At 44.2% G+C, this 20,148-nt stretch overlaps 1 protein-coding gene across 1 annotated transcript in view; it reads left to right on the forward strand.

The window, feature by feature from the left end:
* Positions 1–20,148, forward strand: part of FREM1 (FRAS1 related extracellular matrix 1) — a 264,848-nt gene that overhangs the window by 89,907 nt on the left and 154,793 nt on the right. Inside the window, exons 8-9 of the mRNA XM_056521167.1 lie at positions 3,401–3,509; positions 11,604–11,735. Coding sequence (XP_056377142.1) covers positions 3,401–3,509; positions 11,604–11,735 — 241 coding nt within the window. The remainder of the gene's footprint in view (positions 1–3,400; positions 3,510–11,603; positions 11,736–20,148) is intronic.

Raw genomic sequence — 20,148 nt, forward strand, 5'->3', positions numbered from 1 at the left:
TCAAGCCCTTTGAGGAAGCCACATTATTCAGTCACCTGGATTAAGGGAAGAACAACATAATTCCACTGCTTCCTTTCCTACAACACATGTTGGAAACAATGGCTGGCCAGGGCACTGGAGACATGGCGCCTACATCTCACGGCCACATAAGCCCTGTGGGAACAGAACTGGAGGAGGATGAGGAGGAGGGGGAGGGGCACAGTTGAGCACAGTTTAGGTTTCGCGAAATGGGTGGTTTTTCTAGTCATCTGACAGGAGAGGAGGAGCAGGAGCTGCCAGAGGAGCTAGAGGATTATGAGGAAGGCGAGACAGAGGACCCAGACACACCGTGGTAGTATGCAGTGGAGATGGAGGCAGGTAGTCCCTCCGAGTCACTAGCACAAATGGCACAATGCATGCTCATTTGCTTGCGTAGTGACCGCCGAATTGTCACCATTCAGCAGCGGGACGACTTCTGGCTCTCCACCTTATTGACCCTCGCTACCAGCACAAAATGGGGGCCTTTTTTTTTAAACCCACAGAGAGGGAGGACAAACTGATCTACTACAGAGACATCCTATATAGTCAGTTGGCTGATGCCTATCTGCACCATCGTCCATCCTCTTGCAGGTTGGATTCGGGGGGCCCTCTGTGCTCACCTTCTACTGACATGGCTGCTGGGAAGGGGTGGTGTGGCAATCGCTGATGAGTAGCTTTCTTCACCCGTATAGTGAAACAACTCATCAGCAGATGGTAGACCTCGAGCAGGACCTGAACCAACAGGTGGTGGCATACCTTGACTTAATCATGCCAACACACCTTGAAGATCCGCTGGACTTCTGGGCAGCCAAACTTGATTTGTGGCCGCAACTAGCAGAGTTTGCCCTGGAAAAGCTGTCCTGCCCGGCCAGTAGTGTGCCATCAGAGCGTGTGTTTAGTGCGGCGGGGGCCATAGTAACCCCAAGGAGAACTTGTCTGTCCACGAAAAATGTGGAGAGACTGACCTTTTTGAAGATTAATCAGGCATGGATTAGCCAGGATTTCCACCCACCAATGCCTGATGCATCAGAGTAGATTGACCATGGTGCCATATGCAAAACATATTTAAGGTGAAGCTCCCCAGTTACAGACATTCCTCCGCATCAGACCACAAATAAGTATTGAGGATATGCATTACCTAAAACTTAACTTTTCTTAGGAAAAAATATATGGACCCCAATTTTTTATATATCTAAGAAAAGGAAAGGTGTGCAAAAACACCACATGCCACCTACACCACCAAGTATTGATGTGATGCAAAGACCTCTAAAAGGTGGAAGAGAACAACGTATAGTCCATTGTAACCGGTGGAGGTAAAAACTTCCCCTGTAAGGCCCTACTCTCGCATTATTAATTCCCTTGTTGGCAAGTGTTACTCGCCCTAAAAAGGGTGGCCCCACACAGGAACCTCTCCCTATTTCCACCTACAAAACACTGCCATTTCCCAGGGTTTTTAGGTGGAAATAGGGAGAGGTTCCTGTGTGGGGTTGCCCTTTTTAGGGCGAGTAACACTTGCCAAGAAGGGAATTAATTGGGGCGAGAGTAGGGCCTTACAGGGGAATTTTTTACTCCCACCTGCTACAATGGATAATACGTTGTTCCCTTCCACCTTTTGGAGGAAAGTGTTACACGTCTTAAAAAGGGCAGCCCCACACAGGAACCTCTCCCTATTTCCACCTAAAAACCCTGGGAAATGGCAGTGTTTGCAGGTGGAAATAGGGAGAGGTTCCTGTGGATTTAATAATGCGAGAGTAGGGCCTTGCAGTGGAAGTTTTTACCCCCCCCGGTTACAATGAACTATACGTTGTTCCCTTCCACCTTTTAGAGGACTTTGCATCACATCAATACTTGGTGGTGTGGGTGGCACATGGTGTTTTTTGCACACATTTCCTTTTGTTTGATATAAAAAAGAATTTGAGTCCATATATTTTATCCTAAGAATATTATTAAAAGTTACGTTTTACGCAATGCATATCCTCAATATTTACTAACACTAACACTTTTACAAAACAGACTGTTTTCTTCTGCCTACCTGCCTTAGGTACTATTCTGATCCTGCCACCCGCCTGATGCCACACATCTAATGCCAAGTTCTCCACCCACCTTCGTCATCAGGTACTGGTATTGCCACCCACCGCCACACTATGTCACCAGGTTACTTTCAGTACTCCTGATGTTGCTGATGCCACCTCCAGGCTGTTTCATTTTTCCACCATATGTTCTTCTCATGATGATGCCAGCTCCAGGCTGTCTCATTCTGCCACCAATTGTTCTCCTCATGCTGCTGTCAGCTCCAGGCTGACTCCTTCTGCCACCATGTGTTCTCCTCATGCTGATGCCAGCTGCAGGCTGTCTCATTCTGCCACCATATGTCCTTCTCATGCTTATGCCACCCCAGGCTCTCATTCTGCCACCATATGTTCTCCTCATGTTAATGCCAGCTCCAGGCTGTCTCATACTGTCACCATATGTTCTCCTCATGCTGCTGAAACCTCCAGGCTGTCTCATTCGGCCACTATATGGTCTCCTCATGTTGCCGTCAACTCCAGGCTGTGTCATTCAGCCACTGTATGGTCACCTCATGCTGTCGCCAACTCCAGGCTGTGTCATTCAGCCACTATATGGTTTCCTCTTGCTACCGCCAACTCCAGGCTGTGCCATCCAGCCACTATATGGTCTGCTCATGCTGCTGCCAACTACAGGCTTTGCCATTCAGCCACTATATGGTCTTCTCTTGCTGCCGCCAACTCCAGGCTGCACTATTCAGCCCCTATATGGTCTACTCATGATTTCGCCACCTCCAGGCTGTGTCATTTAGCCACTATATGGTCTCCTCTTGCTGCCGCCAAATCCAGGCTGTGCCATTTAGCCACTACATGGTCTACTCATGCTTCTGCCACCTCCAGGCTGTGTCATTCAGCCACTATATGGTCGCCTTGTGCTTCCGCCACCTCCAGGCTCTGTCACTGTACCGCCATGTGTTCTCCTTATGCTGCTGGCACATTAAATAACACTTTTTAGGTTCATTTATTTGAAATTCAATTTAAAATGTTAAAAAACATCTTTAATCTTTTCAATTGTGACACCCTATGGTCTCGTCAGGCTGTTGCCACCTTCAGGCTGGGTCATTCATTTTTTTTGTATTAGTTTGAGTCACTTTGTGAAGGCCATTTTTGCCAAAGTGATTACAGTATGTACAGCCATATAAATTGTCACTTTTGAATAAGCTTCTCAAAAGTGAATGACAGAAAATCAGAGAAAATTAAGCCATTATCGTTATCCAGCATTTGGGTTACTGTCAATACATCTTTTTAGTTGTATGAAGAATCTCCTACAAAAACATTGTAAGGATTCATAAAACAAACCATTTCTTTTCGTTCAGGTAGAATTGGAAGTCCACGATTTTTTCTTTGAAAGAAGCTCTCCAATTACAGTTCACATATCTATTAGGACAGCTGAAACAAATGCCCCTCGGGTATCTTGGAATATGGGTAAGAGTCAACTTTTCATTTATTTTATACATAATATATGATGACTGCATACTACCATTTTTCATTAATATATATATATATATATATATATATATATACATATATTACACTAACATTAACATTCATTTATTTGTTGTTACCATTGTATGAAACTTGTCCAAATTCCTTATTATGCATCAAATGCTTTAACATGTAAATGAAAACCAGGCACAGAAAACATATCTTAAAGGGGTATTCTGATATCAGAATATTGCATTTCTCACCTGTCTGCACCTGTACTGAAACCACAAGAAATCATTAGCTTTGCGGTTGAAGTGCCTGGTTTTCAGTCTCTGTCTGCTCCTCTGCCTGTGGAATTGCTCAGGGCAAGGCAACATGGTATTTACACACCTCATTCTTCCCTAAATATCCCAATAAATTGAAACATAGAAACATAGAATGTGTCGGCAGATAAGAACCATTTGGCCCATCTAGTCTGCCCAATAATCTGAATACTATGAATAGTCCCTGGCCCTATCTTATATGAAGGATAGTCTTATGCTTATCGCATGCATGTTTAAACTCCTTCACTGTATTTGCAGCGACCACTTCTGCAGGAAGGCTATTCCATGCATCCACTACTCTCTCAGTAAAGTAATACTTCCTGATATTACTTTTAAACTTTTGCCCCTCAAATTTAAAACTATGTCCTCTTGTGGTAGTTTTTCTTCTTTTAAATATGCTCTCCTCCTTTACCATGTTGATTCCCTTTATGTATTTAAAAGTCTCTATCATATCCCCTCTGTCTCTTCTTTCTTCCAAGCTATACATGTTAAGGTCCTTTAACCTTTCCTGGTACGTTTTATCCTGCAATCCATGTACTAGTTTAGTAGCTCTTCTTTGAACTCTCTCTAGAGTATCTATATCCTTCTGGAGATACGGCCTCCAGTACTGCGCACAATACTCCAATTGAGGTCTCACCAGTGTTCTGTACAGCGGCATGAGCACTTCTCTCTTTCTACTGCTAGTACCTCTCCCTATACATCCAAGCATTCTGCTAGCGTTTCCTGCTGCTCTATTACATTGTCTTCCTACCTTTAAGTCTTCTGAAATAATTACTACAAAATCCCTCTCCTCAGATACTGAGGTCAGGGCTGTGTCAAATAATCTATATTCTGCCTGAGGGTTTTTATGCCCCAGGTGCATTATCTCGCACTTATCCACATTAAATTTCAGTTGCCAGAGTTCTGACCATTCTTCTAGTTTGCCTAATTCCTTTTCCATTTGGCGGATCCCTCCAGGAAAATCAACCCTGTTACATATCTTTGTGTCATCAGCAAAAAGACATACCTTACCATCGAGACCTTCTGTAATATCGCTAATAAAGATATTAAACAATATTGGTCCCAGTACAGATCCCTGAGGTATCCCACCGGTGACAAGACCTTGCTCTGAATATTCTCCATTGACTACAACCCTCTGTTGTCTGTTACTCAGCCACTGCCTAATCCACTCAATACTTTCCACCACAATATTGGAGTCCAAGCTCAATGACTGTAGTTTATTGATAAGTCTTCTATGTGGGACAGTGTCAAAAGCCTTACTAAAATCTAGATATGCGATGTCTACTGCCCCTCCGCCATCTATTATTTTAGTCACCCAGTCAAAAAAATCAATAAGATTTGTTTGACATGATCTCCCTGGAGATGTTGTTTTTCATCTTGCAATCCATGGGATTTTAGATGTTCCACAATCCTATACTTTAGTAGCGTTTCCATTAATTTCCCCACTATTGATGTCAGACTTACTGGCCTATAGTTGCTTGATTCCTCCTTACTACCTTTCTTGTGAATGGGCACAACATTTGCTAATTTCCAATCTTCCGGGACGGCTCCTGTTACCATTGATTGGTTAAATAAATCTGCTAACGGTTTTGCTAGCTCACCACTAAACTCTTTTAATAATTTTGGGTGTATCCCATCAGGCCCCTGTGATTTATTTGTCTTCACTTTAGAAAGCAAACGTAGAACCTCTTCCTCTGTAAAGACACATGCATCAAACGATTCCTTAGTTTTTCTCTCCAATGGAGGTCCTTTTCCTTCTTTTTCTTCTATAAAAACTGAACAGAATTATTCATTAAGGCAGTCGGCTAGCCCTTTATTCTCTTCTACATACCTTCCTTCCTTTGTTTTTAATTTAGTTATTCCTTGTTTTGATTTCCTTTTTTCATTTATATATCAGAAGAATGTCTTATCCCCTTTTTTCACAGACTGAGCTAGTTTTTCTTCTGCCTGTGCTTTAGAATTTCTTATAACTTGCTTGGCCTCTTTCTGCCTAGTCTTGTAGATTTCCCTATCTTCATTGCTCTGGGTTGTTTTATAATTACTAAATGCTAGTTTTTTGTTTTTTTATGATTTTGGCCACTTTTGCTGAGTGCCACAGTGGTCTCTTCCTTTTTCTGCTTTTACTGACAAGTCTAGTGCAATTTTCTGTTGCCTTCAATAAAGCGTCTTTTAAGTAGTCCCATTTCTCCTGAACTCCATGTAATTTGTTCCAGTCTGATAGGGACTCATTTATGACTAATCTCATTTTTGAAAAGTCTGTTTTTCTAAAATCTAAAACTTTTGTTTTTGTGTGGTGTGACTCCACTGTTCTTATATTAAACCACACTGATTGGTGATCACTAGATCCCAAGCTTTCGCCAACAATAACATCATATACCAAATCCCCATTTGTGAATACCAAATCCAAAATGGCCTCCTTCCGCGTTGGCTCCTCAACCACTTGTTGTAGAGATAATCCCAGTAGGGAATTTAGAATATCTGTACTCCTGGCAGAACTTTCTGTTTTGGTTTTCCAGTTTATATCCGGAAGATTGAAGTCTCCCATAATGATAACTTCTCCTTTCATCGTCATTTTAGATATTTCTTCAACTAGTAGATCATCTACTTCTTTAACTTGGCCAGGTATATCACACCTACACAAGTTACTGCATGATTACCAAACTGCAACGTAACCCAAACTGACTCTGTGGTTGCCTCACTAACTTGTATTAGGTTAGATTTTATACTATCTTTCTTGCCTTCTCTGTCTCTTCTGTATAAAGAGTACCCTGGTATGGATATGTCCCAGTCATTCCTTTCATTTAACCATGTCTCAGTAACAGCCACTAAATCTACATTCTCAGATGCCATTATTGACCCAATTTCATTGATTTTATTACCTAGACTTGTCATTTCTTAAATTCTGGGCTACTGACATGTTCTGGCATTGTTTCGGGGGGCAATTGGACTCATGGATTTTCACTCTTCTGCCGCCCCCCCCCCCCCTTCCTAGTTTAAATACTCCTTAGATGGTGATATACTTGTAAGCTGTAGGTGCTGTCAGATGTGGTGACATCACTAAGATCGCTGAGCTGGAGCGCAGAGACAGGATCTGGCTAGACCTTCTCTGAAGAGAGGGAGAAGCCGGGGAGCCGCCGATAACACCACATTGAAAACAAATTGTCTACACAACTTTCCTTCATGGGGGAATCATGCAAAACACACTGAAGCCAGTACAAGTTGTGATATACTAATTAATAACTTGTGATAAGACTAAATTAGTAAGTTATATATCTTGGTGTGGTAGTCTCAATAAACTACAATCTTCTGAAACCGAAATACCCCTTTAAATTTGATCCCAATAAATAAGTACATTATAGTAAAAACAAAAGGAAAAATAGCCAGCACAACAACCTAATACACAGGTGCCCGCTGCTGTGGCAAATACAAAATGTACAACAAAGAAAGTTGCTCTTAGCGCACTTTTTGATCAAAATGTGTCCCCCCATCCACCACGCGGAGGTGGCCTCATATCGGATGGGACCCTAACATGATAACTAACCTCTGCTGTGCATATAGCCTCTGATTGTGTGACATGTTGAATCAGCCATTGACTAAACCACCTCCAGTCTGAGAGGGGAGGGGTGCACGGCTAAAGAGGGTTCCACACCCCCCAACTTACAAAGTAAAAACAAAAGGAAAAATAGCCAGCACAACAACCTAATACACAGGTTCCCGCTGCTGTGGCAAATACAAAATGTACAACAAAGAAAGTTGCAACAGAACTCTAGGTCAAAAAATGGAGGCTCTTAGTGCACTTTTTGATCAAAATGTGTCCCCCCCATCCACCACGCGGAGGTGGCCTCATATTGGATGGGACCCTAACATGATAACTCACCTCTGCTGTGCATATAGCCTCTGACTGTGTGACATGTTGGATCAGCCATTGACTAAACCACCTCCAGTCTGAGAGGGGTGGGGTGCATGGCTAAAGAGGGTGCCACACCCCCAACTTACAAAGTAAAAACAAAAGGAAAAATAGCCAGCACAACAACCTAATACACAAGTGCCCGCTGCTGTGGCAAATACAAAATGTACAACAAAGAAAGTTGCAACAGCACTCTAGGTCAAAAAATGGAGGCTCTTAGTGCACTTTTTGATCAAAATGTGTCCCCCCATCCACCACGCGGAGGTGGCCTCATATGGGTAGTGCTGGCTATTTTTCCTTTTGTTTTTACTTTGTAAGTTGGGGGGTGTGGCACCCTCTTTAGCCGTGCACCCCACCCCTCTCAGACTGAAGGTGGTTTAGTCAATGGCTGATCCAACATGTCACACAGTCAGAGGCTATATGCACAGCAGAGGTGAGTTATCATGTTAGAGTCCCATCCGATATGAGGCCACCTCCGCGTGGTGGATGGGGGACACATTTTGATCAAAAAGTGCGCTAAGAGCCTCAATTTTTTGACCTAGAGTGCTGTTGCAACTTTCTTTGTTGTACATTAAGTACATTATAGCATACTTTCCGACTGTCCCATTTTTAGTAGGGAACATACTGTATCTGTTAAAAAAAAATAAATAAATCATAAATTCACTGATCTATTGCAGAGTTAAAGGGGTATTGTGGCCTTATACATCTTATCCCCTATCCAAAGTATAGGGGATAAGATGTCGGTGCGATCTCGGTGCAGCCCCCGGCATTCTGTGCCGGGTGCTGCCTTCAAGACTGAGTCTGAGATGAGCGGTGGGACCCCTTTGGATAAAGGCTAAGATGTAGATGTATAAGGCCAGAATACCCCTTTAGGGTACGTTCACACATACAGTATCCTGCGCAGATTTGATGCGCAGGATTTGTAACTGATGATTAGAAGCTGTGCTCAGTCATTCAGTTTACATATGGGGCTTATTTTTTGTGCCACCAAATGTACTTTGTAATGATATCAATAATTTCACCACAAAATTTACGGTGAACCAAGAAAAAGTGTTAAGCCTATGAGGCTGTGTTTGTGTGAGGGGCTGGAATATTCCGCCCCTAAACCACCAGGCGGGGCATACAGGTGTTGTGGGCAGGCCATAGGTGTATATAACACCCTCTGTTCTTACTGGAGGGGCATTCGTGATGTTTTTCGGATGGTTTGGCGGGAGCATGGCTGTTTCACTATCCAGGTTGCCGTTGGGACCTTCAATTAGGAACTTTGGACAAGGTTCGCTGGTTCTGCCCGCAGCGGTGGTGGGATCCGGGACCCAGCGAACGCAGGTCATGGTCTGGTAAGGCTGTAATTAGGAGCTCCATCGGGCTCAGCACTCAGTTGTTAGTCGGCTGGTTTTTAAACTACAGGATCACTCGTGTGCATCAGCCAGAAATGCTTTGTTCTGCTTAAAATCACCGGCGTGAGCCGTAGCAGTACACCTTTAGCATATATATATATACAAGAGCAATTACAGTGCCTAGAAGTTTTTTGCAGTTAGTTTCATACGTTGTAGTGTTTACAGTTAGTGTTGAGCAGCATAGGCCATATTCGAATTCGCGATATTTTACGAATATATGGACGAATATTTGTCATATATTCACAAAATTTGCATAGTCGTAATATTCGCGTTGTATTTTCGCATATTCAAAAATTCGCATATGCGAAAATTTGTATATACAAAACATTGTATATGCGAAAATTCGTATATGCAAATTTTTTGCATATGTGAAAATACGCACACCAGTCTCACACAGTAGTATTAGAGCCTTCTTTACACCACACAAGCTGGAAGCAGACAGGGATGATCACTGTGATGTGTACTGTGAAAAAAAAAGAATATTCGTAATTGTGAATATATATCGCTATATTCACGAATTTGCGAATATGCGATATTCGCAAATAAAATTTGCATTGCGAATATTCGCGAATTTGCAGATATTCGCGACTAAAATTCGCATTGCGAATATTTGCGAGCAACACTATTTACAGTACGTTTACCTTCATAGATACGTTACAGTATCTGCAGTGTGTATACGTTCAGCGTTTCAGTGCGTGTATGTTCATTGCATTTGGTGATTATGTCTTGTGCATTTAGTGTGTATATAGTGCATAGCATTTATAGGGTAATTTCGTTCATAGCATTTATAGTGTGTAATCTTGATAGAGTTGTTAGCATGTACACTTGATACAGTTTTATATGCTATGTCAATTATACGGTTTATACGCTCATGGTATGCATATTGTGCAGACGCTAATGGCATGTATACTGTTCATACACTCATGGCACTTATTCTGTTTACACGCTCATAGTATTTACACGGTTCATACGCTTATGGCTTTATACGGTTCATACGCTCATGGTGTTTATTCTGTTCATATGCTCATGATATTTATATTATGCATACATGCATGGCATTATATTTTTCATACGCCCATGGCGTTTATACTTTCACACGCTCGTTGCTCAAATACTAATTTACGGTCAGGCCATTCATAAGGTTCATACTCTCAGTACATTTATGCTGTTCATGGCATTTATACTATTTGCACGCTTATGGTGTTTATACTACTCATGCTCGTGGAATTTATACTGTTCAATGCACATAGCATTTCTACTATTCATTCGCGCGTGACCTCTTTACTTGTCACATGGTCGTGGCGTTTTACATTCAGACACTCTTGGCATGTATACTATTTACACATTCATGGCATTTATACTGTTCATACACTCATAGTGTCTATACTGTTCATACATTCTTGGCATTTATGATACACTCATGGCAGTAATACTGTTCATATGCTTGTGACATTTATTGTTTATGTGCTTATGGTAGTTACACGGTTCATATGTCCATGGCATTATGGGGTTCATACGCTCTTGGTTTTCATACTGTCCATACGTTTATGGCTTTTCACTGTGCATATGCTCGTGGCGATTATACTGTTCTATGCGCATGGTATTTATACTGATCATACGCACATGGCATTCATACTGTCATACGCTCACGGCAGTTATACTGTCGTGAACAATGGGCATTTTCACTGTTGATACCTCAAGGCATTCATACGGTCATCTGCTCATGGCTTTAATACAGTTCTTACACTTGTAGCAGTCATACTGGTCACACGCTTATGCCATTTATATTGTTCATATGCTCATGCTATTTAATTTGTTCATATGCTCATGCCGTTGTTATGGTTCATATCATTGTGGGACTTATGCTGTTCATATGCTCATGGGATTCATATTGCCATATGTTCATGACATTTATACTGTTCTTACACTCATAGCTTGTATACTGTTCATATAATCATGGTATTCACATTGTTCATACGCTCTTGTTGTTCAGACTTTGATAGTAGTTCTGTTGCGCGTGCACTCTTGGCATTCGTTATTTATGACTTTTTGTTCCTTTTTACACTGTGCAGTCATACACAGCACTTATATTGTATATAGGTCCTTACTTTACATACCAGTCATACGTCCATGAACCTTCACTGGTTTCAGATAGATTTACAGACATACATTGATGCTAGGATTACATGCATATTCTTGTTAGGTCCATAACATCTACATGTGAGATAGCACACTTATTCTAAAGGGAGGAAGGGGAAAGCACAAAAAAGAAGAAAAGAATAGATTGAGTTTTGATTTTCTCACAAAATTGCCTGAGGTTTACAAATATTAGTGCATTATCAGTCCTGTAAATCTATATAGAATAAGCCTTGGAAAACCATATATTTATTTAATATTTTACCTGATAGAACTGTTGACAAATGATTATTACATAATTAAACTAGGAATCTTTTTATGTGGTGTCTAGGTCTGGATCTTTTGGAAGGTCAGTCTCGAGCAATTACATGGGAACGATTTCAAGTAGTAGACAATGATAATATTAATGCAGTTCGCCTAGTGATTGTGGATGGCTTACAGCATGGACGAATAACTGTAAGAGGTAAAATTGTCACTGCAATAAACATCTTGTATATAAATGCTGCATGATATGTCAAGTTAATATGATACAACTTGCATTAAATATGCAACAGATATGTGATCGAATTTAAAGCTTTGGTTACCGTATAGTGCACTCAAGTCTCTAAAGCCTACCATTATGTTAGAGGCATTATTTTTTACTAAACATAGTTTCTATTTTTAATGCTCACCATCTATGAATATCATACTATATTAATATACTTTGACCACATAGTTCACCTTCAGCCAATCCAGAACACTCAGCCCAAGATAAACAACCCAACTATCTTAGGCGGCTCTATAGACAATGGAGCAGTGTTGCACATGCATTCTTGCCGCTCTTTTCATAATAAAGACCCAGGGTTTCCCATTTGTTAAACACCCATAAATCTGACAGTTATACCCTTTCATATGGATAGGGAATAAGTAAATTTAACTCTGAATATCCCTTTAATACCAACTGCCTCTAAACAAAGTGGATATTGATACCAAGCACTTGGTTGTACCATAGTTTTAGACCATGGGTCGGTTATGGGGCCCTGAAAAGAGAATGGCCTGCCCTGATTTGTCCCATCCCTTTTTCTATTGGTAAGAAACTGTAAAACAAGTCTCTATCTACTATCTTGATTTGCATATGCTGAGTTTTGAACTAAATACACACTGCACTAGGGGGCAACTGTTGTCTGCCCCCCCCCCCCCCCCCGCCACCAATACTGTTATGTGCTTATGTCCTAAATTAAAGAGGTAGTTATCCAGGCTATATGAAAATGTAAAGTGCCACCATGTAAAAATGTAGAGCTGCATTATAACAATACATTACGCATCCTTATATATACAGTAATGGCTGTAAATGTTGGCACCCGTGACATTTTTCAAGAAAATGAATTAATTCTCACAGAAAAGGATTGCAGTAACACATGTTTTGCTATACACATGTTTATTCCCTTTGTGTGTATTGGAACTAAACCAAAAAAGAGAGGAAAAAAAGCAAAGTGGACATAAAGTCACACCAAACTCCAAAAATGGTTTGGACAAAATTATTGGCACCCTTAACTTAATATTTAGTTGCACACTCTTTGGAAACAATAACTGAAATCAGTCTCTTCCTAAAACCATCAATAAGCTTCTTACACCTCTCAGCCAGAATGTTGGACCACTCTTCCTTTGCAAACTGCTCCAGGTCTCTCTTACTCGAAGGATGCCTTTTCCCAGAAGCAATTTTAAGATCTCTCCACAGGTGTTCAATGAGATTTAGATCTGGACTCATTGCTGGCCACTTCAGAACTCTCCAATGCTTTGTTGCCATCCATTTCTGGGTGCTTTTTGACATCTGTTTGTAGTCATTGTCCTGTTACCTAAAAGCTCTGTCTTGGTGTCATCTGTCTACAAGTCGTTTTCCCAGAAGGATTTTGGCTTATTCAAGTTTTGGCAAAATGTCTTGCTTTTTTTATGTCTCTGTGTCAGCAGTGGGGTCCTCCTGGGTCTCCTGCCATAGCGTTTCATTTCATTTAAATGTCGACGGATAGTTCGCGCTGACACTGATTCTCCCTGAGCCTGCAGGACACCTTAAATATCTTTGGAACTTGTTTGGGGCTGCTTATCCACCATCCGGACTATCCTGTGTTGACACCTTTCATCAATTTTTCTCTTCCGCCCATGCCCAGGAAGATTAGCTATAGTGCCATGGGTTGCAAACTTCTTGATAATGTTGTGCACTGTGGACAAAGGCAAATCTAGATCTCTGGAGATGGACTTATAACCTTGAGATTGTTGATATTTTTCCACAATTTTTGTTCTCACATCCTCAGACACTTCTCTTCTCCTTTTTCTGTTGTCCATGCTTAGTGTGGCACATACAGACACACAATGCAAAGCCTAAGTGAACTTCTCTCCTTTTTAACTGCTTTCAGGTGGGATTTTTATATTGCCCACACCTGTTACTTGCCCCAGGTGAGTTTAAAGGAGCCATCACATGCTTGAAACAATCTTATTTTTCCAAGGGTGCCAATCATTTTGTCCAGACCATTTTTGGAGTTTGGTGTGACATTATGTCCAACTTGCTTTTTTCCTCCCTTTTTTGGTTTAGTTCCAATACACATAAAGGGAATAAACATGTGTGTTACGCCTAGCGCTCCGGGTCCCCGCTCCTCCCCGGAGCGCTCACGGCGCCTTTCTCCCTGCAGCGCCCCGGTCAGTCCCGCTGACCGGGAGCGCTGCACTGTCTTGGCCGTTGGGGATGCGATTCGCACAGCGGGACGCGCCCGCTCGCGAATCGCATCCCAGGTCACTTACCCGTCCCGGTCCCCTGCTGTCATGTGCTGGCGCGCGCGGCTCCGCTCTCTAGGGCGCGCGCGCCAGCTCTCTGAGACTTAAAGGGCCAGTGCACCAATGATTGGTGCCTGGCCCAATTAGCTTAATTGGCTTCCACCTGCTCCCTGCCTTTATCTGACCTCCTCCCATGCACTCCCTTGCCGGATCTTGTTGCCTTGTGCCAGTGAAAGCGTTTAGTGTGTCCAAAGCCTGTGTACCTGAACTTCTGCTACCCATCCTGACTACGAACCTTGCCGCCTGCCCCCGACCTTCTGCTACGTCTGACCTTGCCTCTGCCTAGTCCTTCTGTCCCACGCCTTCTCAGCAGTCAGCGAGGTAGAGCCGTTGCTAGTGGATACGACCTGGTTGCTACTGCCGCACCAAGACCATCCCGCTTTGCGGCGGGCTCTGGTGAAAACCAGTAGCCGCTTAGAACCGGTCCACTAGCACGGTCCACGCCAATCCCTCGCTGACACAGAGGATCCACTACCTGGAAGCCGAATCGTGACAGTAGATCCGGCCATGGATCCCGCTGAGGTGCCGCTGCCAAGTCTCGCTGATCTTCCCACGGTGGTCGCTCAGCAATCGCAGCAGATTGCCCAACAAGGACAGCAGCTGTCGCAGTTGACCGCCATGTTACAGCAACTTCTGCCTCTGCTACAGCAGCAACCATCTCCTCCGCCAGCTCCTGCACCTCCTCCGCAGCGAGTGGCCGCTCCTAACCTCCGCTTGTCCCTGCCGGACAAATTTGATGGGGACTCTAAACTCTGCCGTGGATTTTTGTCTCAGTGTTCCCTGCATATGGAGATGTTGTCGGACTTGTTTCCTTCAGAACGGTCTAAGGTGGCGTTCGTAGTAAGCCTTCTTTCAGGAAAGGCCTTGTCTTGGGCCACACCGCTCTGGGACCGCAATGATCCTGCCACAGCCACAGTCCAGGCCTTCTTCGCTGAACTCCGGAGTGTCTTCGAGGAGCCAGCCCGAGCTTCTTCTGCCGAGACTGCCCTGTTGAACCTGGTCCAGGGTAATTCTTCAGTGGGCGAGTACGCCATCCAATTTCGTACTCTTGCCTCCGAGTTATCATGGAATAACGAGGCTCTCTGCGCGACCTTTAAAAAAGGCCTATCCAGTCGCATCAAGGATGTGCTGGCCGCACGAGAGATTCCTGCCAACCTCCAAGAACTCATCCATTTGGCTACCCGCATTGACATGCGTTTTTCTGAGCGACACCAAGAGCACCGCCAGGAAAAAGACTTAGATCTCTGGGCACCTCTCCCACAGTATCCGTTGCAATCTACGCCTGGGCCTCCCGCCGAGGAGGCCATGCAAGTGGATAAGTCTCGCCTGACCCAGGAAGAGAGGAATCGCCGTAGGGAAGAAAATCTCTGTCTTTACTGTGCCAGTACCGAGCATTTCTTGGTGGATTGCCCTATCCGTCCTCCACGCCTGGGAAACGCACGCACGCACCCAGCTCACGTGGGTGTGGCGTCTCTTGGTTCCAAGTCTGCTCCTCCACGTCTCACGGTGCCCGTGTGGATTTCTCCTTCAGCCAACTCCTCCCTCTCAGCCGTGGCCTGCTTGGACTCCGGTGCCTCTGGAAATTTTATTTTGGAGTCGTTTGTTAATAAATTCAGCATCCCGGTGACCCGTCTCGTCAAGCCGCTCTACATTTCCGCGGTCAACGGAGCCAGATTGGACTGCACCGTGCGTTACCGCACAGAGCCCCTCCTCATGTCTATTGGACCCCACCTTGAGAGGATTGAGTTCTTCATTCTCCCCAACTGTACCTCTGAGGTCCTCCTCGGTCTGCCTTGGCTCCGGCTTCATTCCCCCACCATTGATTGGACCACCGGGGAGATCAGGAACTGGGACTCTGCCTGCCACAGGAAGTGCCTCTCCCCCCCTCCCAGTCCCGTCAGGCAAGCCTCTGTGCCTCCCCATGGCCCCCGTCCTGGTGTCACACTGCCCCGTGCCAGGCCTCGCCCTCTGCCCTCCCTCCCCATTCCCACTCCTGCTGTACTGCCTGCCGTTGAGGAAACCCTCCATTCTTTCCCGGTGTCCTCATCCCAGGGGACGCAGTTACCGGACAAAGAGAAGGGGAGACCTAAGGGGGGGGGTACTGTTACGCCTAGCGCTCCGGGTCCCCGCTCCTCCCCGGAGCGCTCACGGCGCCTTTCTCCCTGCAGCGCCCCGGTCAGTCCCGCTGACCGGGAGCGCTGCACTGTCTTGGCCGTTGGGGATGCGATTCGCACAGCGGGACGCGCCCGCTCGCGAATCGCATCCCAGGTCACTTACCCGTCCCGGTCCCCTGCTGTCATGTGCTGGCGCGCGCGGCTCCGCTCTCTAGGGCGCGCGCGCGCCAGCTCTCTGAGACTTAAAGGGCCAGTGCACCAATGATTGGTGCCTGGCCCAATTAGCTTAATTGGCTTCCACCTGCTCCCTGCCTTTATCTGACCTCCTCCCATGCACTCCCTTGCCGGATCTTGTTGCCTTGTGCCAGTGAAAGCGTTTAGTGTGTCCAAAGCCTGTGTACCTGAACTTCTGCTACCCATCCTGACTACGAACCTTGCCGCCTGCCCCCGACCTTCTGCTACGTCTGACCTTGCCTCTGCCTAGTCCTTCTGTCCCACGCCTTCTCAGCAGTCAGCGAGGTAGAGCCGTTGCTAGTGGATACGACCTGGTTGCTACTGCCGCAGCAAGACCATCCCGCTTTGCGGCGGGCTCTGGTGAAAACCAGTAGCCGCTTAGAACCGGTCCACTAGCACGGTCCACGCCAATCCCTCGCTGACACAGAGGATCCACTACCTGGAAGCCGAATCGTGACAATGTGTATAGCAAACATGTGTTACTGTAATCATTTTCTGTGAGACATTCTTAATTTACTTGAAAAATGTCACGGGTGCCAACATTTACGGCCATGATTGTATATATATATATATATATATATATAAATATATATATATACATATATATATATATATATATATATATATATATATATATATACATATATATATATATGGTTCTGGCTATGGACCCAGTGTAGATACTCCAAAAAAATGAACAGCAATATGGTGAAAAAAGTGATGTTCTTTATTTATACAATGCGATGCGATGTTTAGGCTTGCTCACCAAGCCATTTTCATTATGAAAATGGATTGGTGAGCAAGCCGAAACGTCGCATCACATTGTGTGAACAAAGACCATCACTTTTTTCACTGTATTGGAGTTGCCGCTGTTCATTTTTTGGAATATATATATATATATATATATATATATATATATATATATAGAAAAAGATATATTATCAGGGGAGGAGACAACCTTCAAATATACAATATATTACTACAAAAAAACACACAGTACATGATCTCTGATAATGTTGCATTCAGTAGTAATCTTACTAATTATATACATTCTTTTTAGGTATGCTGCAGATTATGTTTGCTATTTTCACCAACATCACCCACAAATGTAGCCCAAACCTGGACTATAATATATACTTAAAATACATATACAACTAATCCCATAACAAGCAAATCTTTATCTGACAAAGAGAACAGGGTACAAAATAGCTCACTAGATATCTGATTAGAACCAAAAATTCAAGCACCACAGTAAGGTCCCTAATAAAAATGTCAGTTTACAGAAACATACAGTATATGAAAAGTCCATTGGAAGATACCTGGTAAGCCTGTCTTACCTAAGTCCTTAGTTAAGACTATAACCACTTCCTCGTAAAGACCCATAGCTAAGCCTCCTCCCCATACATCGTCAGCATATTGTCCTATCTTACAGCCCACCTGCCATTACACTTACACTACTGCATAGTCTCTCATTTGATTCTGTAAAAGCATTTCACTTTTAAAACATAAAACATTTGAGTTTCATAAGTCTCATATTATCTTCTCAATTCCACATGGCGAATATGAAACTCTTCCTCTCTTTTGAGCTGAAGCACAGGACTGCGCAGCGTTCTAAGCCCCTTGATCACTGAAGAGGTTAGAAGTCACCTATTTAATTCTGCTAAACCCCTAAATAGCAGACTTGTAAATCCACCTAGATGTCAGATTGAAGTTGATAGCCCGTAATCCTCCGACTATTAAATATTCAGAATAAATTGAATTTCCACAGGCCTGGAACAAATCGTTCAACTGAAAAATTGAGAGATTAGGCAAAATCTTGTAGTTTATGTGGCTCAGCCTTTACACAAATAAGTTACATAAATTGGTATGGAACTTTGACAAATGGCAGTGGACATTAACAAATCTGCAAGCAATGATGTGTGGTCTTACATTATTGAGCCGCATGTGTCTGTATACAAGCCTTTATTATCAACAATGGCTGTTTTTTTAAAGTTTACCTGTCATATCACATAAAAAAAAATAATGCTTATATATGTTACTAGATCATGCAGAATATTTAAATTTTTAATGTGTCTAGTTTTTGTATCTGGTATCTATCCATCTGTTTTTCTGCTCACTAATTCTGACATCCCCTGCTCAGCAAAGGGTGTGTATGAGGCCAGCACTGAGCTCATTCTCACTCACCATGCATTCACTTCCTCCCTGAGTCTGTTGTGCTGTGCTGGGTCTCTTCGTCCAATCACAGAGGAGTGCTAGTCCCAACTTCACTTCCTGGACTTCTCCCTTGCCTGTGGTTCAGCTGGGACAAAGATGATGCTGCAACTGGGCAAGGAGACTGTTTTGTATGGTATGGGGACACATAGTGGTATAATTTCTATAAAAAAATAAATAAATAAGGAAGTATAAAGTATGTTAAAAGGTTAGTATTATGCCAAGATGTAAAACATATAAAAAGTTTTTGATTCTGACTTTAATAATTGTTTTTATGTACAAACATTGTTGTATAACAAGGTTCAACATTAATCGAATAAATAGTGCAACACTAGGGCTTCACAATCGAATTGCGATTTTTGCAAAATGCGATATAGCGATTTAACCCTATGAAAAAAACCTGCCATTATGTGCATGCTGAAGGTTCGCGCCGCACCGCATGGAAGCAGACATGCAGATTAAACTCCGGAGCAGAGACGGTCACCGGGCTCTGGCAGCTGCAGGCTGAGCTCACGAGCGGTGCGGTCCGGCCCCTCCAGCCGGTGTCTTACTGAGTTAACCCCACCACGGCCGGCTGCCGTTTATATACTACAGCCGTGAAGTGGGGGGTATGAAGAGAGCTCAGGAGCTGAACTCGCTTCATACTGGTTAATGCTGGACATCAACAATCCGGGTAATGTCTGGCATTAACCCTTTAGACACTGTGATCAATCGAAAACAAGTGTCGGTAACTCAGTGGAGCTGATTGCGTCCCCATCAGCTGAAAGGACAAGCGGAGTCGTCCGATCGGCACTCCAATACTGCAGGCCGTATGTCACGATGCCGGCTGGCAGGAGGTGGATCCTCTGTGCCAGAGAGGAATGGCGAGGACCGTGCTAGTGGACCGGTTCTAAGACACTACTGGTTTTCACCAGAGCCCGCCGCAAAGCGGGATGGTCTTGCTGCGGCGGTAGTGACCAGGTCGTATCCACTAGCAACGGCTCACCTCTCTGGCTGCTGAAGATAGGCGAGGTACAAGGGAGTAGGCAGAAGCAAAGTCGGACGTAGCAGAAGGTCGGGGGCAGGCGGCAAGGTTCGTAGTCAGGGGAGATAGCAGTAGTTCTGGTACACAGGGTTTAAACACACAAAACGCTTTCACTAGGCACAAGGGCAACAAGATCCGGCCAGGAAGTGCATGGGAGGAGGTTAGATATAGTCAGGGACCAGGTGGAAGCCAATTAAGCTAATTGGGCCAGGCACCAATCATTGGTGCACTGGCCCTTTAAGTCTCAGGGAGCTGGCGCGCGCGCGCCCTAGAGAGCGGAGCCGCGCGCGCCAGCACATGACAGCAGGGGACGGGAACGGGTAAGTGACCTGGGATGCGATTCGCGAGCGGGCGCGTCCCGCTGTGCGAATCGCATCCCCAACGGCCATGACAGAGCAGCGCTCCCGGTCAGCGGGACTGACCGGGGAGCTGCAGGGAGAAAGACGCCGTGAGCGCTCCGGGGAGGAGCGGGGGCCCGGAGCGCTAGG

The sequence above is a fragment of the Hyla sarda genome, chromosome 1 (assembly GCF_029499605.1).
Source record: "Hyla sarda isolate aHylSar1 chromosome 1, aHylSar1.hap1, whole genome shotgun sequence".
Taxonomy (NCBI): domain Eukaryota; kingdom Metazoa; phylum Chordata; class Amphibia; order Anura; family Hylidae; genus Hyla; species Hyla sarda.